The following is a 25,122-nucleotide window of genomic DNA, read 5'->3' as shown; positions in this document are numbered from 1 at the left end:
TAGAGGCCATTCAAAAGGCTTGCACCGGCATACTGGCGGCCATAGCGGCCAACGAGCTAAAACACTCGTTCGACATGCTTTTGGATCGTGCAAAAAGCTGTATTGAAGCAGAAGGAGACTATTTTGAATAAAATAAATTGATTTTGCTAAAAAAAACCATATGTTCTGTTTTTTTTTTTTTTAAGGTTGTTGTTTACTTTGGAACACACCTTGTAAATTTAATAATTAGGAGAATGATGGGCATCCGACATCGCACACAAGGTGGTAACGCTGCACTTTCATGGGAGCGGCGGCGGCGACTCTGCAGCAGCTACTCTGCAGCGGCGACGGCGACGCTGCAACCTTAGCTTATTATAATTTAAAATTGTATTCTTTAGTCTAAATCTGGAAACAATAAAAGCGCGACGTACCGTCCGTACAATTTCCATTTTAGTTAACTCGTCTTTGATTTGCAAGTGTATTGCAAAGGCAAACCAAATTCATAAATGCACTAATTTATACATGTGTATATGGTGGTCCAATTTTAAAGATCGACATATGTACATAATATTACTTTTTCTTAAAATATTAATTTATTTTTGCAAATTTGGCTAACATTAACATTGTTATTTTTTGGATATGCGTTCCAAATCCCTTGCCTTTTTTTTTTAAAATAAAATACATACTTGTATATGTACATAACACAATGTTTTAAGATAGACTTGTGCAAAAAACTGGAATAAATATTAGAATACTTGTATTTCATAACTTTAAATTATATTTTGGTCGTGTTGTTTTTGTTTCCATCAAGAAAACAAGATAGAACGCTACAGTCCCGCTACAAACCCGACAGTAAAATAGCCTGTACTCTCCACAAAAAAGAAAAATTAAAAAAAAAAAAATTAAATTAAAAAAAAATGAATGAATTAATTAATTAAATAAATTAAATTAGAATACATGTTTATGTTCAGTTTTAACAGCATACATTTACATCACGTACCTATGCGTGTTTATATGCGTGTATGTATGCAGCACATTCTTAGACACCATGCTACTGGGCCTATTGAGGCAGGACAGGCATCGGAGGAAACGCGAAATTCCGCGAGGATATTGAATGGTGCTGCCCAACTTTACGGTTAACTATAAAGTCAACCAGCCAGCCAAGCGATAGCGATCGAAGGAAGACTCAAATACGGGGTCAAAAAACAAAAGACCCAAGAGAAAGAACGGCCGCGATCATTTGCGGAGGTGGCCAAATGGCATAATGTCATTGGAGTCATCGACCAGCAGCAATGAGGACGGCAGGATCCCCAAACATCAGTCAAGATGGGTTCCAACTAAAGATGGGCATGGGCCGGCTATTTTCGGCCCGACACGACACGGCCACGAAATGAACCTTTGGAAACACGCACGCGCGCGCACGACGAAAATATTTCTAAACACGGCCCAACACGAACATGTCATTAAATGTAAAAACGAAAAATATATCCATATTAAGCACTTTGTATTAAAGAATATGTACTCATCTATATTTGAACTAAGAAACGAAAAAAAAACTCCAATAATTATTGGACACTAATTAAAAAAACAAAAGTCGTGTTGACTATTTGTATACCCTGTACCCGTAGGGTAAATTAGGTTTGTGCAATGTATCTAACATGCAGAAGGAAGCATATCCGACCCCATAAAGTATCGTGTCCGTCCGGCCGTCTGGATGAACGCAAGGATCTCAGGAACTATAAGGACGAGAAAGGACTTCTTTTTTTTTAATTCCCCCCCCCCCCCCCCTTCCCCCGCTACAGAATTTCGTCAATAGCGTCCACATTTCAAAAGCTACATAAACCAAACTTTGCATACATACTTTTTATATAATTATCTACTGTTGTTTAAAATGTCCCATTCCGTAAATTCTACGAAAAGTTATGAGCGAAACAAATTCTCTCCAGTACAACCCCCCCCCCCCCCCCCCCCCAAACTGCAGCAACAAGTTCGCTCTTCTTCTTCCTCTTTTTGCTGCTGCTTTCGGCGCATAGTCGGAAGTGTCGGAAGTTTACCTGGGTACAGGGTATTGCACTGTCGAGCTTGCTCGACTGTAGCGTTCTGTGTTGTTTTATTACTTTAGTTGTTAATTTTTGTTCGTGTTATATTCGTGTTTGCTCGTGCGTGTTTTTGTTGTGCCTTTTTAGCTGAACACGCACATCCACGCACGAAATCGGAATTTGCAACACGAACACGCGGGCCTTCGAGTTGCACGAAGTGCCACGACCGAAAAACGGCCCGTGCCCAACTCTAGTTCCAACTAAGCTCACCACAGTAACGTTGAAAGTGCTATTGGCGAATCCCGGCCTCCCCCCGCTGTTCTGATGTAGGGTGGTTCCAGGGCAATGTGAAACTGATCGCGTGCGGTGTGTTTCATTGTTCAGAATGACGATCGAGAAGGTGGGCGAGGCGTATCCGGGAGCCAAGTTGGCAATGGTCGATGCCAAAGATATACTGTTGCCGCCGCAGCACAGCCTAATTTGAAGTCATCGTTAATTTGAATTTTTAATACATCACCTATCTATCTGGCAACACCAAAACTTACCATACGATCAAAAAGCTGGAGGTACGGCAGTTGCAGCACAGAGGCCGACGGAAAGCCACAAGATTTTTTAAAGCTCTCCCTATATCTATTTTCGCGGTAGCGAATAATTTGTATTAATATCCAAAGCTATTGAATAAATAATTACGAATACTTGTAGAAATGAGTGCTATTAGAAGCTTTTAACTTCCTTGACTTAGGTCGGCTGCAACATTTCTTTAAAAAATCTTTATGGCTTTTGCGCGTCGATGAACAGTTAAGTTCCGCGCATTAGTTAAATGTGTAAAGTGAAATTGTGAAATACAAGGCTTGTGTTTAATATTCTGGCAAGGGCGTCGTTAGAACATTAAGTTCCGCGCTTGCAAAACTTAAATATAGCACAATATTTCCACAATATCAGTTTGTGCTTCCAGAAGACTAAGAGCGCCTCTGCAGCTAACTGTAATCTTCTGTATGTAGCACGCTGTATGCGGCACTAACACACACATACAATCAATATTATACCCTTGCATATAGCGTGTGGTGAAATTACAACAGTGTGGTGCGTATAACGCACATCTACAGTCACTAAGCGTGAGTGCAGCGTTGAGATTAGAGTGCTCTGTGTTCTTTGCACGCCTCGAGGAATCTGTGCAATCAAGGCTGTGAGTAGGGGCATAGCTCGCATTAGCAAATAAAATTCCCCCATCGGAACAGAAAACTCGAGTGCCAGAACGCAGATCTTTAATTACCTGCCTCCGCTTGGATATCACCAACCATGATCGGGCACGAGTACAACACAAAGTGCGGCTATTGCAAAAAAGAACGTACTAGCACCGGCCTATCAAGATGGGTGCAATGCGATATATGCAAAGCATGGTACCACTTTTCGTGCGCTCGTGGTAATGAGGAAAAAAACGAAAAGGGATAGGCATGCCTCCACTGTGGGCTCAACGACATTCCATGTTCCCTCGATGAAACTGAAAAAACCTTCACAGTTTCTAAAAAGAAATACGAGTCATGGGTAGCAGTGGAGCCCCTAATTGACCTGGTAGTATCGCAAGCGGATAACGCAACTACACAGGATTCTACCGTTGTGAGGCCATCAAAAGGTTTGGCAGTAAGACACAACGAAGTCCAGTACTCATCTGGCACAGCCACACTTAAGCAAAATACTACAGCTGATGCTCAACTAGAGAAAATGGGTTTGAATGAGGAAAGATCAACAACCGTAAATAATAATGTGAATGTTATTAGATACATTATATTATTACAGATGCTAGAAGAGAAGCGAGAAGCTGAACAAAAGTATATCGAACAAAAATACAATATACTTGCACAACAGAGTGGAGCGAGTTCGCTTGTAATGTCCATATATGTGGGTCCTACTAGCGCACAGTTGGCGGCGCGCCAAGTATTACCAGCGGATTTGCCAACCTTCAGCAGAACAGCAGCGCTGCTGCCGGGTTCTCAAATATTGAAAACATGTTTCGAATACAAATATGCCTCAAAGGGAAGGCGTACGAACTGGTGAGAGAAAAACTTCTTTTACCGTCAATGGTGCCTGAGGTTATAGGCACATTAAAAACATTCTTCGGACGCCCGGAACAAATTATTGAACGCATGATTGAAAAGGCAAAAAATATATACATAAACAAAGACAGCTTAGACGCGCACTTAAATAATCCAATGCTTGTAAAGGAGCTGGTGACCAAACTTCCGAACCAATATAAGTTGAACTGGGCTATGCCAAAAGAAACATACGTGCCAACTGTAAAGGCCTTTAGCGACTGGCTATATAGGATCGCCGAGGCAGCATCAACAGTGATTTCAATATCATCTACAAAACGAAGTACCGTACACACACATTTGGGCCAATGAATGCAATCTCCAGAACGAGCCAATGTGAGACGTGACAATGATCCCCCAGCTGAGAACAATAACAAATGTGCAGCTTGTAACGCAACACATCATCAGGTGACTCAGTGCGAAATGTTTAAAAATCTCACTGGCGAAGAGAAAGAACGTGTAGTTCGCGAAAAAGGACTATGCTACAAATGTCTAAAATGCCACTCCCGTAGGTGCATCTCATAGAAGGTATGCGGAATAGCTGGCTGTGAATCAAGACATCATCCGTTACTCCATAAAGGCAGTCAAACCAGTAATGTCGTCACTTCGCACCAATCCAAATCAAACGCGGATCAATTTTTTCGCATCCTGCCAGTTATGCTACACTATGAGGCGGTAACTTTGGAAACCTTTTCATTTCTGGACGAAGGCTCCTCAGTCTCTCTCATCGATGAATCCATTTTTAAACGTTTGGGACAGCGTGGTTCACCAGATCCTATATGTCTGCAGTGGACAGGCCAAACCACTAGGATGGAAGGAGAATCCGTGCGAGCCAACATACGAATCTCAGCAGCAGAGACCAATAAAACGTATTGGTTGAATAATGTGCACACAGTTAAAAACCTGGCTCTACCGAAGCAGACTGTGGATGTCAATTATTTGAAAACAAAATATAACCACCTGGACGGTATACCTTTAAAATCATACCAGGACGCCATACCCATGGTATTGATCGGCACAGACAACTGGAAATTGGCAGTGCCACCGAAGCTCAGAGAGGGCAAATGGAAAGACCCTATTGCCTCCAAATGTATGCTGGGCTGGGAACTGCAAGGTATGTCAAAGCCACACAACTACAACTCAATGCATCATTGTCAGTGCAACTGGGATGAAATTGACAGAACGATAAAGGAGTGCTTCAGCGTAGACCCAGTCGCACCAAGAAAGATCCGTTCTGTCGACGACGAAACTGCTCTTAAAGTCCTACAGGATAAGTGTATCAAGCGCGAAGGACGCTTCCAAGTGGGACTGCTTTGGCGTCATCAGAATCCAGTATTGCCTGAAAGTTTTAGTACGGCACAAAAGCGATCGAATTGTCTGGATCCGGAATTGTACGAAGCAAATGAAAAGCAAATCAGCAATTTGTTAGAAAAGAGATACCCCATTGAACTGACTGACGACGAAATAATGAAAGGAAATGATCGCACATGGTATCTTCCAATATTTATCACCCGAAATCCTAATAAGCCACAGAAAGTAAGACTAGTGTGGGATGCCGCCGCCCGATCTCACGGAAGATCACTTAATTATTTTATGTATAATGGGCCCGACCTTCTGAACCCACTAACGGATGTCATTTCGGCGTTTCGGGTTGGTAACGTCGCAATATGTTTCGACATTGCTGAGATGTTCCATCAGATCAACATCCAGGAATCTGATATGCACGCTCAATGCTTCCTATGGTTCAGCAAAGACAAAGCTACAAGAGTCTTCGTCATGCGAGCAATGACATTTGGAATATGCTGCGCGCCATGCATTGCACATTATGTGCGCGACAAAAATGCAGAGGAGTACCGCCAAAAAGTTCTCGGTATGTATTGGGACCCATCAGCTGACGTGTTCAAATATATTTTCAGATTTTCGAGATTGAGACGAAATGTTCTTACTAAAGAAACAATTCCGACAAAGCGAGAGGCGCTACAAATTTTAATGTCGATCTTCGATTCATTAGGCCTACTCTCGTGCTACACAATTGGTCTGAAGATGCTACTGCAGAAGGTCTGGCGCTTCGGAATTGGCTGGGATGACAGCTTGCCGGAAACACTCCACAAGTTCTGGGATAAATGAAAAAACTTACAAGCACAAGCCGCGACGGTCAAGATCCCCCGTCAATACTCTCGGATTCTTCGTACAGCCGATTGTGTCGTACTACATCTTCGTGGATGCAAGTGAATACGGATATGCAGCCGTCTGTAACCTACGCGTCAAAAAAGGCGATGAGCTAGCAAGGTTTATGGACAGTCTGTACAGCAAAATGAGGTAAATAATCCAATCCGGGTCGTTGTTTGTAATAAAATGTTTCTGGCTCTATTATTGTCTACACTCTCAATTGGTGGTAAATTGTTAATACCAAAATGATCGGATGAAAAATATTCCTTTACTAAACTTTGCAATTCATCTTCTTCTACGGCTTTGATATACGTCACTATTGTGTTAGTTTTTCCATGCAGTGTTGTTGGTCCATACGCCAACCACCCGAGCTTTGTCTTAATGGCGACTGGATCGACTTTTCCATTTTCAATTATAGTTCTCGATAATCCCAATTGCCAAAAGAGGTTTGGCATCTTTATAGTCCGCTATAGGTAAATTACGAAGGTGATGGAAATTATCTTTAGAAAATGATTGGACTGGCAAATGTAATTCATTGACTGTCTGAACACACTTTAGATCAAATCGACAGCCATTATTACTGTCAGCAATTTCAAGGCAGACATGCTTGGACCCTTCGGTGACTATTCTATTATTGTACCATTGTAAGGACAAAGGTTTTTTAAGACCCTTTAAACCAAGTTTAGACGCAATATTACTTTCGATCATAGTTATGGCACTACCTTCGTCAAACATAGCATACTTTCCATTTGGACCACACAAAACAACTGGCAATATCTTGAACAACTGATTACTATAGACATTATTTGGCATCAATGTCATAATTGGTCTTGGCCTTTCTGATTCTTGTCTCTCGTTATTGGAATTGGCAATCTGACCATTGGCTGATACTTGATGAAGCGTTTGATGGTGCACGCGAGTACAATTTCCAATTCCGCATTTAACTTTCTGTTCACAGTTCCGCATGTTGTGACCTTTAGTAAGACAAGCAAAACAAAGTCGGTGGGCCTTTACAACGTTCCAACGGGCCGACACATCCATACTCTCGATCCATACTTTACATTGGCTCAGGGCGTGCTTATCATTACATAAAGGACATAATAAAATATTAGTAATTATATTTGAATGAAGCATGGGCTTAGGTTTTGTTAAAGTCGGCTGTTTTATAAATGTCTCGGTAATGGCTGGCAAACGGCTGACCACTCTGGCTATATCGGATAGCCATTTTGAACAAATAAAAAAGCTAAAGTCGGGTGTCCCGATTTTGAAATACTCTGTACATATGTTTACAATAATTATAGAACATAAAAAAAGTTAAGAAAATAAAAAAAAAAAAATTTGATCGATTTTACCTCTCTCGGTATTCGAACTCACGTAAAAGGTTTATAATTGCACATTTACATAGCAATTGCGTCTGTGTGAGTGTATGTATGCCTATGCGCATCTATTCGTGTCTGTGTAAGCATTTTCGCAGTCAACCAAACAGCAACATCAACAACAGCCGCGGGCAGCGCTTGAGCAGCGCTGCAGCAGCAAATATATTTATGGCTATATTTTCTCGTTAAATCGGTCTATCATAGTGAAACTTGGCATACGGACACATAATAACCAACTGGGGGTATTTCCAGAATTTTAGTTCGAAATTCCAAGAATTACGGGAGTTACGAGGTAGAGGGGGGAGGGGGGGAAATTCCAAAATATACATTTTCTGCGTATTCACATAAGGCATCTGGGACTAAAATTTCGTGTCCGTACGTCTTATAGTCTCCGAGATATAGGCGATTATACGAATGGAAAATCGGGAAAACCCCCATAGGGGGGAAGTGGGGAGGGAAAATCAAAAAAATAAAACAAACTTGCACTGCGTACACACATAAGGCATCTTTGTGCAAAATTTGGTGTCTCTCTCTTATACAAGGTGCAATTCGAAAGTTCCAGGACTTTTTAAATAGCGCGGCTCCTAGTGGCGCCATGTATTGGAAATTTGTATCCGTCAATTGTATATTCTTCAATGTTGTCGTATGAAACTGTGCGTGAATTCATCAAAAATCAGCCGAAATCATCATTGAAATTGAAATTGGAATTGAACATCTCCAAAACATCGATTCATCGTATTTTGACCGAACATTTAGGCACGGTTTGTTCCGCACAAATTGACTGACGACCAAAAATCGCTAAGACGATCGACGCTTTTGACCGATTATTTGACCAAAAATCACATTTTAACCATTAACCACTCGCCGTATTCACCTGATATGGCACCGAGCAACTTCAACCTTTTCGGAAAAATGCATTTGCCCATGAAAGGAAAGCGTTATGCAGACGTAGAGGCCATTCAAAAGGCTTGCACCGGAATACAGGCGGCCATACCGGCCAACGAGCTAAAACACTGGACATGCTTTTGGATCGTGCAAAAAGCTGTATTGAAGCAGAAGGAGACTATTTTGAATAAAATAAATTGATTTTGCCGAAAAAACCATTTGTTGCTTTTTTTAGAAGTCCTGTTTACTTTGGAACACACCTTGTATTATCATTTCTTATCAATACGCTTACCTTCGGTTTTTTGAGTAATATAATTGTCTTGTAGGCGTATAAATTGTCCCTGGTTCGATGTACTCTAAAATGAAATGGTGAAGGATACAAGGCTTTCGCAATGAAGCTAATTGAGGCTTACCAGATGAAAAGCCCCAATGCGTCCAACAGAGCTGATGTCACCACCACTACTAATGAATTTCTTGATTTCACCCGCTGCATCCTGTTTAACTTGCACTGGTTTAACCATTTTCGCTATTTGACCTGAAAAATGTTTGGTTTTTAATGAGAAACAAATTAAATAATAGGAAATGGCCTTAGATAAGTACTAACTGTAAAGACTCCAAAGTTTGTATTTCCCCCAAAGGGGCGAAATCGAGCTGCAAAGTTTGTGTTGTTAACTTAGCCTAAATTTATACTATCATTTCTAATAAGTTGTCATTTTTTTTAAATTATCAAGGCACTGCAGTTGGCAGGACTTGAATAGCATAAGAGTCAGTATCGTGAGAAACAGCAAGCAATGCACATGTATATACAAGGCACCCAATAATTACGAAAAGTATGAAATGATAGAACGCTACAGTCGAGCAAGCCCGACAGTAAAATAGCCTGTACTCTCCACAAAAAGGAAAAATCTAAAAAAACAAAAAAATTTTTTAAAAATTAAATTATTAAAAAAAATGAATTAATTAATTAATTAAAATAATTCATTAAATTAAATTAGAATACATGTTTATGTTCAGTTTAAACAGCATACATTTACATCACGTACCTATGCGTGTTTATATGCGTGTATGTATGCAGCACAAAGTTGAACAAAAGCAGCAACAACAACAACAGCTGCGGGCAGCGCTGCCGACAGAGCTGCAGGCAGCGCATGAGTAGCGATTTTACTTATGGCTATAACTTTCTTCAGAATTGACCTATCATGATGAAATTTGGCACACGGACACATTAGTACTAACTGGATGTACCTACCAAAATTGATTTTTAAATTCCGAGAATTACGGAAGTTATAAGAAAAAATACGAATTGCGGGGGAGTGGGGGGGTGTATCAGAAAAAATAAACAAACTCGTTCTGCCTAGGGCTTATAGGAACCTTGATACCAATTTTGGTTATCCTAGCTCTTGTACTTACTGAGATCCTTGCGCTCATACAGACAGACGGTCAGACGGACAGACGGACATGGCTATATCGACTCGTCTTCTCATCCTGATCAAGAATATATATACTTTGTGGGGTCTGCCACGCCTACTTCTGTGTGTTACATACATGCGCACAAAACTAGTATAGCCTTTGGGTACAGGCTATAAAAATAAACTGAAAGAATACAAAACAATAAAGTATAAATATCTTAAGCTCAAATAAATAAAGTTTTTAATGAAATGTGCGTACCGAGGTATATTGTGGATAATGAGAGCGAGATTTGGTCGATCGAGCCGGATTCATAATAAAATTACAGGTACGCAACAACATTTATGGTCCTTTGAGCCGCATTCATAATAAAACAAGTAGAGAAGCTAAAGTCGGGTATCCCGACTTTGAAATACTCTGTACATACATATGTGTAGTATAATTATGCGTATCTTTGCTTGCATGTGTGTGTTTGTGTGGGTCTGTGTACCTGTGCAAAGCAGTAACAACAACAACAGCTGCGGTCACTGCTTAGTCATATATACATATATGGCTATAACTTCCTGTTAAATCGGCCTATCATTACAAAACTCGACATAATCACTAACGGGAGGTATTTTTGGAAGTTAAATGAAAAATTCCAAGAATTAAGGGAGTTATGGATTGCGGGGGATAGGGAGGCAAATTCCAAAAAAAAACACATTTTCTGCGTATTCACATAATGCATCTGGGACTATAATTTGGTGTCCCTAGGTCTCATAATCTCCGAGATATACAGTGGGCGCCAAAAGTCTACATACGATCCAATATTTTGCTACCTGGCCGAACCAAAGATATTTATTAAAAAACTAATGATGCAGTTTCGTAGCTTATCTATTCTTATGGAAGAAAACGAAAAATTATTAGCTTATGATGTGTCGTTACAAAGATATAAACGAAAAACCATATTTTTTCCTTGTCAAAAGTGTACGTACAACGTAAAAATTCGTGAGAATTCGTAAAAATTCGTAAAAATTCGGAGATTTAAAGAACTTGACCCCCGCATAATATTTATTTTATTATTTGGTAGGACCTCCACGTGCTTCAATGGCGGTCTGAAGATGCCTCGGCATTGACTCCACCAGATTTCACAGTTCTACAGGTGTTACATCCTACCAAGTAGACTGAAGCCCTTTCTTTAGGCTTGGCGCACTGGTAACGTCATATTTCCTCAGCTTCCAGTCTAAAAGCTCCCATGTGTGTTCAATATTGTTCAAATCCGGGCTTTACGGTGGAATAATCTGACGTGGTGCATTGTAGAGCAACCAAACCCTGGCAACGTAATCCGTACGTTTTGGGTTGACGTCCTGTTGGAACAACCATTAGCCATTTCATTTAAATTTTAAATCAGTCCTAATATAAATTTTCTTAATATTGAGATCTAACATGTCCTTTAATGAAACGAGCTCCTTGCAGCTCCAGAAGAGGTATGGACATTGGTTTCAATGAACATTATAGTTGTTTAGCATAAAACGTAAATAAGCCCAGGCGGCATATGCAGATTTTGAGGCGTCACAGAAAATATGCAATTGAATGTCACATTAAACTTGTTATTTGACGCGGAACTTTAAATTACTGATCTATCCTATATTAGTGCATACACTTTTGCAAATTTCATAGCAATCGTCCCTAATTAATTCATCCCATTCAACACTATTGAATAGATTATTTATTCGCTGCAAAAGGAAGAGTTCATTGGGAGTAAAGTAAAAACAATAGTCGCGGACCGCCGTGCGTCTGTTCGCTTTAGAGTTTTATTGGAGACTGACACTTTTGCTACACATGTTCTTTATGCTTACATTCGTATGCAACAGTGACAGATTACTTGTAGATAACATAAGATTATTATCTGCTTATATTAACATGCGTGCATTGGTACTTATGTTTGTATTGATTTTTAACACCCTTCCTCAATGCAAATATGTTTTACAAAAATTTTCAAATTAAATTTAACAGCTTTGTAAACAGAACATGCTTCGCTTTAGGAAGATTTTTCGTTAAAATATCATCTAACATTTTATTGGTTGATGTATACTGTAAAACAATTTGTTCTTCTTTTACAACCTGTCTTGCAAAATGATATCTAATATCAATATGCTTTGTTCTTTCATGGTGTACAGGATTCTAGGCTAATTGTTGAGCACATGAAGAACAGTTGGAGTATTCGAGTCACCGCAGCCAATCTCCACTATAAGACGCCGCAGGTATGTGCCTCCTTACACGCAGTTGAAAGAGCCATATACTCCGCCTCCGTGCTGGTAAGTGCCACGCTGCGCTGCTTCTCAGATCGCCAGGAAATCGGTCCTCCAGCCAAGTAGTATACATAGCCAGTATACGACTTGCGATCGATGCGCTCGCCACCCCAATCTGCATCCATATAACCGGTAAGGGGTTGTCCACATTCTTTGTAGTGCAACTTCAGGTCCACAGTTGACGCCAGATATCGAAGCACATGTTTTACACCCACTAGGTGCTCTGCATGCGGATCTTGATTCCATTGAGCTAACTTGGCAACGAAATGCAATATGTCTGGCCTTGTTGTAAGCGCCAGTCACATTAACTCGCCAATTGAAGACTGCTAGAATGCAATGTCAACCTTTTGACAATGCTCGCTGGTACACATCACTTGGAAACCAGCATCCAGTGGTGTAGCTGTAGGTCTACAGGTCTCGCATCCATGTTCACGCTATATGTCTTTGATGTATTGCGAATTGCTTAGCGAAATTTCGCCAAGCTCACCGTCGCGCTTCCATGCCAAGGAACAAATGCAGCTCTCCCTTGTCAACACATTCAAACGATGTTGTAATGGCTGACTTGATGTTGGCCAAATCCTCTTTTGATCGGTATGCTATAATTATATCATCAACATAAACAAGGATTAATGATAAGTCACCTCCTCCGTTCCTTTTGTAAAGACACGGTTCATTGTCGCATGCTACAAAACCGATGCCTTGTAGTACACAATCGAGCTTGGAGTTCCACTCGCGCCCCGAATGCTTCAATCCATATATTGCCTTTTTAAGCAATAAAGCCTTGCTTGGATTATTGGGATCTGTGTATCCCTGTGGCTGCTTCGAATAAACAGTTTCATGCAACTCGCTATTCAAATATGCGGTACACACATCTATCCGGTGAAGGTACAGCTTCAATTCCGCTGCTAACGCCAAAATAAACCGCACGGTTTCCAATCTGCAAACGGGTGAGAACGTCTCTGCATAGTTCACGCCATACTTCTGGGAACACCCTTTAGTAACGAATCGTGCCTTGAAACGTTCGAGAGTCAGGTTTCAGGCTGTATACACACTTGCAACCAACTGCACGCTGATCTTTTGGTAAATCAGCCATCTGCCAGGTTTCGTTTTATTGTAGTGCCTGATATTCCTTTTGCATCACATTATCCTCGTCAGAGTCTTCTTTTTCGACTACACTCTCATATGTGTTGGAGCTGCTGCCGTCAGAACTGTGCTCACTGTCATCGTCGTCGATGCTTCTGTCACCAATCGTGTGAGTGACATGCTCTTGAACCTCGCATGCAGGAAAATCTACCGTAACGGTATCTTCATTAGTCTGATCACCACAACGCTCATCAAATAGATTGTCTCCCTTTGGGTTTGAATTTGCCTTTACGGGGACCCTTTGCAAGTGCAACTGCAACGGAACAAAAACTTTTAGATGGCTAACACAGGGTTTCTTACCTGTCCACGCTTCCATTGGAGTCAGGTTGTTCAGAGCACTGGTAGGTGATCTGTTTCTTATGTATACTGTTGTGTTAACTGCTCCGCCCACAAGGACTCGCCTAGTCCCGAGTGCACCGTTAATGTCCGGTTTGCCCTTTCCGGCACGCCGTTCTGCTGCGGAGTATAAGGCACGGTCAATTGCCTTGCAATACCATGGTGTTTCAGGAAACCGTTGAATGTTGTGTTTACAAACTCGCCTCCATTGTCGGTTCGAATACATTTGAGCTTTTTATCTGTTTGCCGTTCAACCAAGTTTTTAAATTCGACGAACTTACTGAACACTTCATCTTTCTTCCGCAGAAAATAAACAAATATGCGCCTGGACTTGTCATCGATGAAGGTCAGAAAGTATTTGGATCCAGCAAGTGACTGTAAATGTATTTTGCTTAGCATACACGTTTTGCAATTCAAGTTGTCTGGGAAAACAGCCTTTCCAATACCACGCACTAGGTGTTTGCTGATCATTTCCTTCAGACTGGTAAAATTTAAATGGCCATAACGCTTATGTCACAATGTACCATCTGATTCAGTTGCGGAATAACAAACCAGCGTCAGCTAAACCGATCATTTCAGTGTGCGCAATAAATTTTGAAAATAACGTCTTATCGCAACACATATGGCTTGTTGCTCCGCTGTCCAGACACCACATGTTGTTCTCTTTCTTTCCAACATCCAACGCATTTAGCAAGCTGCTCTGCTTTTCCATCTCTTTCTTTGTCGATTGCTTTTTCCCTTCTCCGTGCATTTTCTCACGCTTGCACTGTGCCTTGTAGTGCCCTTTTTCGCCGCAGTTGTAACAAATGACGATTTTTCTATTCCTTTTTGAATTCGCTTTGGAATGCGCGATGATCTCTTGCATTTTCGCTCTCTCCATCTGCATTGCCTCTGCGCTCTCCCTCTTCCATCAGCTTGATACATAACACATCAAATGACGGTAAATTATCACTTGTCTCAATGGCAACGACAAAATTTTCGTATGGTTCGGGCAAGCTTGACAACAACACAATTGTTTTGAACTCATCGGTTAATTCGATGCCAACTGTACACAAACCATCCAGAATTTCGTTAAATTCGTGTATTTAACTTGAAATGCTTTGGCCTTGAAACATGCGTTTGCCTAGCAATTTCTTGTACAGCGACATTTTCCGTACAGGTCCACTCGGCTGATGAACGTCCTTTAACTTTTTCCATGCCTCGTACGAAGTGTTACAATTTTTAATGAAGTCCAATTGTGAAGCTTTTACACAGCGTTATAATTGCTAATGCCTTTTCATCTTTTGGCCTTGAACTCTCAGTATTACTAGGTTCAGCACCTGATGCCACACTCCACAATTCCGCTTGCACTAAGACAGATCGCATCTGTATGCTCCATGAGTCATACAAGTAGTTATGCTCTTCCAATTTGTCTATTTGATATAGCGCACTCATTTTTAAATGTTATATTTCTTGAGTCACCGAACGATTACAATTTCAGAATACTTTGAACTTCTCCTATCAGCCTATATGCCCTAGGCCCATAACCTATTGAATAGATTATATATTCGCTGCAAAAGGAAGGGCTGTTACTGATCAATAAATTCGCAAGAAGTCCCAATGGGTCGAATGGTTTTCTTTAATTTTTTTTTATGAAAGTATACAAAAAGAGCTTGACTTAAATTTGGTCATCAGGATAGCGCCCCCTACAGTAAATTCATTTTTATACTCTGTACATAAAATGTACAAGAATATATTAGGTTTGCGGGAGCTGAAAATGTAACAGGCAGAAGGATCAGCATGACGAGACGAGTCGATCTAGCCATGTCTGTCTGTCTGTCCGTCCGTATGAACACCTGGATCTAAGAGACTATAAGAGCTAGGACACCAAATTTTGCACAAAGATGCGTTATGTGTGTACGCTGTGCAAGTTTGTTTTATAATTTTTGGGGACACCAAATTTTAGTCCAAGATGTCTGATGTTAATACGCAGAAAATGCGTTTTTGGAATTTCCCTCCCTCCCCCCTCCCCATACAAATCGCGATTTTCTCTTTTTACACAGCCACGAATAGATGCGCATAGGCATTCATACACTCACATAGACGCAATTGCTATGTAAATGTGAGTTCGAATACCAAGAGAGGTAAAATCGTTAAAAAATTTTTTTTTTTTTTTAATTCACTTACTTTTTTTTATGTCTATAATTATTCTAAACAGAGTATTTCAAAGTCGGGACACCCGACTTTAGCTTTACTTGTTTTCAAATGGAAAATTTGTGTCATTAATGTTGTCCGATCAATTTCAAATTTGGCATCCGTAATCAACATAACTATATCTACAAAGTGGCATTCAACGATTTTCGAAATATAGAAATATATTTTTTACTTGCCTATGCAGCAACAATAAATCCTAACACTACATACTAATCACAATAAATAACAAACAATTAAACTGATCACAATTTTTCTCCCTCCCATAACTCATCTATTGGCCTAATGCTGTTGTTGGACCTGCTGACGAATAATAATACGATTCTGGACTGACAGAGGGCACCAGGAGGATGCCCTCCATCTCCACTGTAGATACTTAAATCCATTAAACTTAAAATGTCTAATATTAATACTTAACTCTAATTTACATTGTTAAAAATCACTGTTATTATCAAAAACGGTTACGATTACTAATTGTACAACATACAAGTATGTTTATTTTATAGTAATGGAACCGAAGTAGATAAATAAAAACACGCATGTGCAAAAATGTAAGTGTATGCCCAATCATAAATGCATAAATGTAAACGTGCATGGAAGTACACTAGCGACTGCGTGATTTAATATTGTAAAAAAATTAATACACAAGCTCCTTCCTACTCCCATAACACCCAGATACATATTCCCAAACTAATAAATAATAGAGCTCTACATAGAGACACCCTGCTACCTTTAACTGCAAATAATCCATTAATGCTCTCTAGCCCTTAATCATTGAAAAAGAACGTTAGTGGGTTGCATTTTCTCCATTTCTACCTAAATTTCCCTTACACCAATACTTAAAAATCTTTTTGAGAAACTCTGGCCTTAAAACTGGCTAAGATACTCAAACTGAAGGTTTTAATTCCCTTACACTAATACACTCAAACCTCTTGTGTACTCTGACTTATAAGATAGCAAAGGTACACAAGCTGGTTGTATTAAATCAAGGACTATGTCCTAGTGATAAATGGAATATACACCATGTGAATACTGAAACAAACCATCTGATTATTGAAATAAACTTCTATGAAGCCTAAACATTCAACTGAATACTCTTTTGATTTACTCTGAATACACTAACTTTTTGCTCATAATAATAATTAGCTGCATTATTTGCAACTACTAACACACAGTGTTACCTGGCCTATGGCCGATCTAAAAACCTACCTGAAAAAATATCAATATCTGAAGATTCAAGCCATCTTCCCTTGCCACCAATCCAATCCCAAACTAACCGGTGATACCTTAAAGGGCACCCATTACTTGAAACAAATCTTGTGATAAAAATAGTTGGGCCAGTGAGGCTATACTAAAACACTGCTCTGCTGCCCAAACATTAGTGTGAAGGTATGGTTGACCTGGCTTTCAGCTTTCCCAATACTGCTTGAAAAGTCTGTCTTTAACAACAGGTTTTGGGGAAGAAGAAGTGGGTCTCACGTTATTAAACCCGTGATTGTTCCCCTGCAACCGACGGATAAAGTTCAAGTTAAGAGGTACATGCCGCGGCAACCAACCGAATGGGCACCCGAAACCAAGAAAAAAAAAAACAATAAATCACAAAGAACGCACATATCAAACAGGTCTGGACATAAACACACCTACAAGTCACACACTCACAAACCGAGATGGGCAAAGTCGGTGCTTTTTATTTTTCGTGGCACATCGCTGCACTGCGTGGACACGAGTGCCGTGTTTCATATTCCAATTTCGTGCGTGTTCTTGTTGACTAAATATAGCACAAAAACCCGCAAACGTGTAAATGCTATAGAAACAAAAACAACACGACCAAAATATAATTATAGCCTGTACCCAAAGGGTGAAAGGTTATTCTAGTTTTGTTCGCATGTATGTAACACACAGAAAGAGGCGTGGCAGTCCCCACAAAGTATATATATTATTGATTAGGATGACAAGACAAGCCATGTGCGTGTGTCAGTCCGTCCGTCTGTCTGTATGAGCGCAAGGATCTCAAAAGGTACAAGAGCTACAGTTACAAAATTTGGTATCCATGTGCCCATAAGCCCTAGGCGGGTCAAGTTTTTTTTTTTTATTCTGATACAGCCCCCCCAGTGCTGTCATAATTTTTTGATCAAAAACAGCTATATTACAAAAAAAATAAAGCTAAAAAAGCTAAATCCAAGGCGAAATAAGCTAAAAAACAAGTAAAAAAGCTAAAGTCGGGTGTCCCGATTTTGAAATACTCTGTACATATGTTTACAATAATTATAGAAAATAAAAAAAATTAAGAAATTAAAAAAAAAATGTGATCGATTTTACCTCTCTCGGTATTCGAACTCACGTAAAGGGTTTATAATTGCACATTTACATAGCAATTGCGTCTGTGTGAGTGTATGTATGCCTATGTGCATCTATTCGTGTCTGTGTAAGCATTTTCGCAGTCAACCAAACAGCAACATCAACAACAGCCGCGGGCAGCGCTTGAGCAGCGCTGCAGCAGCAAATATATTTATGGCTATAACTTCTCGTTAAATCGGTCTATCATAGTGAAACTTGGCATACGGACACATAATAACCAACTGGGGTATTTCCAAAATTTTAGTTCGAAATTCCAAGAATTACGGGAGTTAGAGAAAATCGCATTTGCGGGGTAGAGGGGGGAGGGAGGGAAATTCCAAAATATACATTTTCTGCGTAAACACATAAGGCATCTGGGACTAAAATTTGGGACACACATTTGGTGTCTCTATCTCTTATAGTCTCTGAGATCCAGGTGTTCATACTGCTTATATTCATGATTTTAAGTTCCCATCGCTACCCATAGCTCTGCCAGCAGCTGTTGTTGTTGTAGACACACACGTAGACACATGATGTAAATGTATGCTGCTAAAACTGTACATACAACATGTCTTCTATGTATGTATTAAATACATTTTCTTTATTATTTTTATAGCCTGTACCCAAAGGGTAAAAGGCTATACTAGTTTTGTGCACATGTATGTAACACACAGAAGCAGGCGTGGCAGACCCCACAAAGTATATATATTATTGATCAGGATGACAAGACGAGTCGATATAGCCATGTCCGTCTGTCCGTCCGTCTGTCTGTATGAGCGCAAGGATCTCAGGAAGTACTAGAGCTAGAATAAGCAAACTTGGTATCGAGGTTCCCCTAAGTCCTAGGTAGGTCAAGTTTATTTTTTTATTCTGTTACCCCCCACTGCCATGCAATTCGTGTTTGTTTTATAAATTCTGTAATTCATGGAATTTTGGTAGGTACATCCAGTTAGTACTAATGTGTCCGTGTGCCAAGTTTCATCATGATAGGTCAATTGTGAAGAAAGTTATAGCCATAAATAAAATCGCTGCCGGCAGCTGTTGTTGTTGCTGCTTGGGTTCAACTTTGTGCTGCATACATACACACATATAAACACGCCGAGGCACGATTCTGATGTAAATGTATGCTGTTGAAACTGTACATGAACATGTCTTTAATTTAATTAAATAATTTAATTAATATAATTTTTATACCCTGTACCCGTAGGGTAAAAAGGGTATATTAGGTTTGTGCAAAGTATGTAACATACAGAAGGAAGCATCTCCGACCCGAGTATATATATTCTGAATCAGCATGACGAGAGAAATCGATCTAGACATGTCCGTCCGTCCGTCCGTCTGGATGAACGCGAGGATCTCAGAAACTATAAAAGCTGGTATAACCAAAGTTGGCATCCAGATTCTCCTAGGTCCGAGTAAGGACGAGTTTATTTTATTTTTTTTAATTTTCCCCCCCTTCCCCCGCTACAGAATTTCGTCAATAGCATCCACATTTCAAATGCTACCTAAACCAAACTTTTCACACATAATTTATATATAATTGTCTATTGTTGTTTAATTTTTATTCAATTCGGTCAATTCTAAGAAAAGTTATTAGCAAAACAAATTTTCGCCAGTACAACCCCCACAAACTGCAGCAACAAGATCGCTCTTCTTCTTCCTCTTTTTGCTGCTGCTATGAGCGCATATAACTCAGTGACGCAAGTTTACATGGGCACAGGGTATTACACTGTCGGGCTTGCTCGACTGTAGCGTTCTCTCTTGTTTTAAATATTTAAAAAAATCTTTTTTCATTTTTTCCTTTTTGATGGGAGGTTCAGGTTATTTAAGAGTTGAGCGTGCTCGATCTTAGGTTTCTTTTCTTGTTTTAAAATAATTTAAATTTTTTAAAATATTTTATTTTTTTAATTTTTCTTTTTTGTGGAGAGTACAGGCTATTTTACTGTCGGGCTTGCTCGACTGTAGCGTTCTCTCTTGTGTTATGTTACGAAATACTCTAATATTTATTCCAGTTTTTTGCATAAAGTCTATCTAAACAAGTAGAGAAGCTAAAGTCGGGTGTACCCACTTTGAAAAACTCTGTACATATGTGTTGAATAATTATAGAGGGTGCGCCATCTTTTATGTCGGTATGTAGATATTGAATACCTTTGTCATTAGTGAACCGATTGACTTGAGTAGACCAGTGTTGAAAATCTCAGTTCAAGAAATTCTACAGAACCAAATTAAATAAAAATATCTCATACTTGAAAATCGGTTGTTTATTTTCAAGGATATTCATACCGACATAAAAGATGGCGCACCCGTAAAAACTACAAAAAAATTAATAAAATTAAAAAAAAAATTACAAAACAAGTAAAAAAGCTAAGGTCGGAAGTCCCGACTATGAAATACTCTGCACATATGTTTACAATAATTATAGAAAATAAAAAAATTAAGAAAATTAAAAAAAAAAATTTAAATCGATTTTACCTCTCTCGATATTTGAACTCACGTAAAGGGTGTATAATTGCACACATACAAAGCAATTGCGTCTACACTCAGTATGAATGCCTATACGCATCTATTCGTGTCTCGCATGAACATGCGGACAGACAGACAGCCATAGATCGACTCGTCAATACTCAAGAATATCATATAAAAAGCCGAGGGTAATTTCGTTAGCATTTTCGTTTTTCTTTTGAATTTGTCGTGAAGAACCGAATGTAACGAACCTTTTTAAGTTTGCTTTTTGTTTAATGGAATTCATGTGCTAAAATTGCATCAATTTGAAAAGAATTAGAAGATCGCGTTCTGAGAAAAGTCATTTTGTAGCGAAAGCGATGATTTTATCATAAATTCAAAAAATTGATATTATTAGTTTTAAAAAACAAAACTTATGTAGTAGGATGAATATAAGTACGAATGCATATGTGATATCGAATGATCGTAGACTAAAGCATAACGATTTTGAATACCATAAGTCAGTATTAAGCAGATTGGCAAACGGAGCGGACGTGTGTTTTACTTGTGGTGCAAACCCCACCACAATTTCAGAATATTACTCCGGGATAATACTCAACAAGGCTTTCAAATTTTCTGTCCAATGTGTGAGAGTTTGCTTAATGCAAATAAAAGTACATTTTAAATCGACAAGAGTGATAAAAATCATTAAAACATATACAACTTCCATCCAAAGTGCGTGAATTTGTTAAATGCATCGTCATAAATGATATTTCAATAAGCGACTACAGCGCTGAGCAATTGCGAAATTGGACGCCGCTGCGTCAGCTACGAACAGTAAACGATTCTCGCGAAAATCCAAGCGAGTGCGAAAGAGAAACCGATGATGCCGAAGACGTTGCTGTGTGTGTCACAGAACGTACAGTTCGAAAGCAACAACAACAATGATCGCGAACATTCCAAGACAGACGCCAACGGCCAAGCTGACAACATAACAACCATTGCAGCTCTGTACAAAAAATTGACCTTCTAGAAAAAGAAAATGAAGCATTGAATAAGCAAGAACGCGAAAAAAACGATAACTCAATATAAAATTGTCGTGTTCAACGTTCCTGCCGATGCTGTGAAAGAGTACGATGGGAATGACGCAGCACATGCTTGGATTTAGCAAGTCAGAAATATCACAAAAATTTGTAAACTCTACGATGGACTGCAACGTGAAGTCATACTCTGCAAGTTAAAGGGAAGAGCATACGATTGGTTACATGCTGGTGACAACACTAGTGTTTCGGTGGACCAACTTCTGCAAAATATAAGATACATGTTTGGCGTAAAAGAAAGCAAAAGTGGTTTGCGCCACAAGTTCGAGCAACGGGAGTGGCTACCTCCCATGTATTTTAACACCTACTTTAGCAGCAAGATCTCACTTTTCAAAGGCTTCCAGATCGGTGAAGAGGAAATGGTCGAACATGTCATTGCTGGTATACCAAGTGAACAACTGCGGACGCAAGCAGATCTCCAGAGAATCACGACCACGACCCAACTGCGTATTTTCAGTGGTACAAGCCTACCCAAACGATCGGCAACTCAAGATGCAGCGAGAAAACAACCATGTGCGCTGCTACAATTGCAACTCTCGCGGCCACATGACCGCAGAATGCCGAAAACCCAAATGCCACTACGGTGCATGTTATAGTTGTGGCAGTATACTACACAAGGTCGTCGAGTGCCCTAATAGAAAGAAACTGTCCAAAAGAAATAAGAGTCTAAATAAATCCGTAACATGCTTAATGGATTCTGGCAGCCCGATAAGTTTTTTGAAGCGCTCTTTTCTACCGTCTGCAATTACATATGAAGTTGAAAATGATAGTAATGAAAACTATATTGAAATAAATAAAAGCAAATTAAACGTTCTTGGGAAAGTTGATTGTTTTGTCATTTTGTCACGCGTGCAATTTAGATTACTTGTCGTGGCTGATTGTACCATGAACTACAATGTTGTGTTAGGCAGAGATTTCCTAAGTGCAAGTAATATTGAACTAAGATGCAAAAATAATTATGTAGGTAGTAAATTGATAGATATTGAAAATGAGAATGATATTTTTAAAATTGATTTAACTATTGACTGCCAAGAGCCAGAATACAATGTTGATAACAGAGTCGGCGTAGAAAACATTAAGCGATTTGAAAGCCCTATTAGAAATTGTTATATAAAGCCCAACAGACCTGTTATAAAGTGAGAAATTAAATGAAATTTGAGCGAAATTAAACCGTTCAATTGCCCTCCAAGAAACTTAGCATTTACTGAAAAGAATAAACTCCCAGAACTGATCGATGAGTATATAAGCAAAAATTATATTAGGGCAAGTGAATCCGAATTTGTTTCTCCAATAGTTTTAGTTAAGAAAAAGACCGGGGATATAAGAATGTGTGTAGACTACAGAACAATAAACAAGGTTACTCTAAAAGATAGCTATCCTATTCCACTGATCGATGACTTGATAGATAGGTTGGCAAATAAACATATATTTACCAAATTAGATTTGAAAAATGTTTTTTTTTCTTGTTTTCATGCATGATGAATCTGTAAAATATACATCGTTTATAACGCCCCGTCAATTTTTCAAAGATTTGTCCACAAAGTTTTTCAAGATATGATTAAAATTGTTGAGTAATTATATATTTAGACAATATAATGATAGCGACTGACAATATAGAATATCATTTTCGAATTTTAACAAAAGTACTCAAAAGATTGGTGGATAATAGATTGCAACTAAGACTAGACAAGTGTGAGTTTTTAAAAACGGTCGTAAATTATTTAGGTTATGTTATAAGTGGAGATGGCATCAGACCAGGTGAAAAAGGCTTACAATGTGTACGTGATTTTCCAGGTGCCCAAGAAGGTGCATGAAGTCGAAAGTTTGCTAGGACTGTGTTCCCACTTTCGCAGAGTCGTGAAAGGTTTTTCTACTTTGGCAAAGCCTTTACATGATCTAACTAAGACAAAAAGTTCGAGTTTGCAGAAAAAGATTTGGTAAGTTTTAATATCCTAAAAAGCAAATTGTTGGCAGACCCAGTCCTAGCTTTGTATAGTCACACGGATCCATCGCAATTGCATTGTGTTTTGGAACAGGCAACCGCATTGTTGACCAGATGTACAAATACAAGTATACTGACAATTGATACAAATACGTTCGAGGAGAATTTAATAATATTCCAAGGAAAAGACGAAACACTAAACAAGAGAAAACGCTACTGTCGAGCAAGCACGACAGTAAAATAGCCTGTACTCTCCACAAAAAAGGAAAATTAAAAAAAAAAATTAAATGATTAAAAAAAATTGAATTAATTAATTAAATTAAATTAGAAGACATGTTTGTGTTCAGTTTTAACAGCATACATTTACATCACGTACCTATGCGTGTTTATATGCGTGTATGTATGCAGCACAAAGTTGAACAAAAGCAGCAACAAAAACAACAGCTGCGGGCAGTGCTACAAGCAGAGCATGGGCAGCGATTTTATTAATAGCTATAACTTTCTTCATAATTGACCTATCATGAAGACACTTGACATACGAACAAATAACCACGAACTGGATGAATATGCCGAATTTGAGTTCAAAATTCCAAGAATTACCGGAGTTAGGAAAAACATGAATTGCGGGGGAGTGGGGTGTGTATCAGAAAAAAAAAACACAAACTAGATCTGCCTGGGGCTTAGGGGAACCTGACATGTCGACATGTCATGCCCATGCCTCCTTCTGTATGTTACATACATTCGCACAAAACTAGTATAGCCTTTCACCCTTTGGGTACATGAATATGAGGACAGCACTGCAAAATAAAATCGGATTTTTTTATGAGCGCGAGTGTATATACTTTGTGGGATATGCCACGCCTCCTTCTGCCAGTTACATTTTTCACCTCCCGCAAACCTAATATACTCTTGTACATTTCTTGTACAGAGTATAATTAACGAAAAAGTAATATTATGTACTTATATCGGTCCTTAAAATTGGACTACCATATACACATGTATCTCTATATATATAAAACAGTTTGTCCTGACTGACTGACTGATTGGCAATCAACGCACAGCCCAAACGGTAAGAGCTAGGAAGCTGAAATTTGGACACAAGATCCCTCTTATAGTGAAAGTGAGCACTAAGAAGGGGTTTCGGAAAATTCGAGCTCCAAAGGGGGGAAAACGAGCTCCAACGTTTGTATGAAAAATCTACAATTTTTATCCGATTAACTTCAAACTTAGTTTGTATATTCTCAAAAAGAATACAAAAAAACTGTATACTTGGATTTTCAATATTTTTCCTGCGGCCTGAATAATAATGATTTTCCGGTGGAAAATTCGGTAAACGAAAAGCTATGTGCAATCAACGCACAGCCCAAACGGTAAGAGCTAAGAGGCTGAAAATTTG

At 39.2% G+C, this 25,122-nt stretch overlaps 1 protein-coding gene across 1 annotated transcript in view; it reads right to left on the bottom strand.

Annotated features, from left to right (window-relative positions):
• Positions 1 to 25,122, bottom strand: part of LOC115629401 (transcription factor Dp) — a 71,985-nt gene that overhangs the window by 33,930 nt on the left and 12,933 nt on the right. Inside the window, exons 2-3 of the mRNA XM_030525859.1 lie at positions 8,952 to 9,073; positions 8,831 to 8,894 (exon numbers count right to left, since the gene is read on the bottom strand). Coding sequence (XP_030381719.1) covers positions 8,831 to 8,894; positions 8,952 to 9,073 — 186 coding nt within the window. The remainder of the gene's footprint in view (positions 1 to 8,830; positions 8,895 to 8,951; positions 9,074 to 25,122) is intronic.

Source organism: Scaptodrosophila lebanonensis, unplaced genomic scaffold (genome assembly GCF_003285725.1).
Source record: "Scaptodrosophila lebanonensis strain 11010-0011.00,11010-0021.00 unplaced genomic scaffold, SlebRS2 tig00000145-arrow-arrow-pilon, whole genome shotgun sequence".
Classification (NCBI taxonomy): Eukaryota; Metazoa; Arthropoda; class Insecta; order Diptera; family Drosophilidae; genus Scaptodrosophila; species Scaptodrosophila lebanonensis.
Note: the sequence above shows the minus strand (reverse complement) of the source record. Positions and strands in the feature narration are given on the sequence as shown.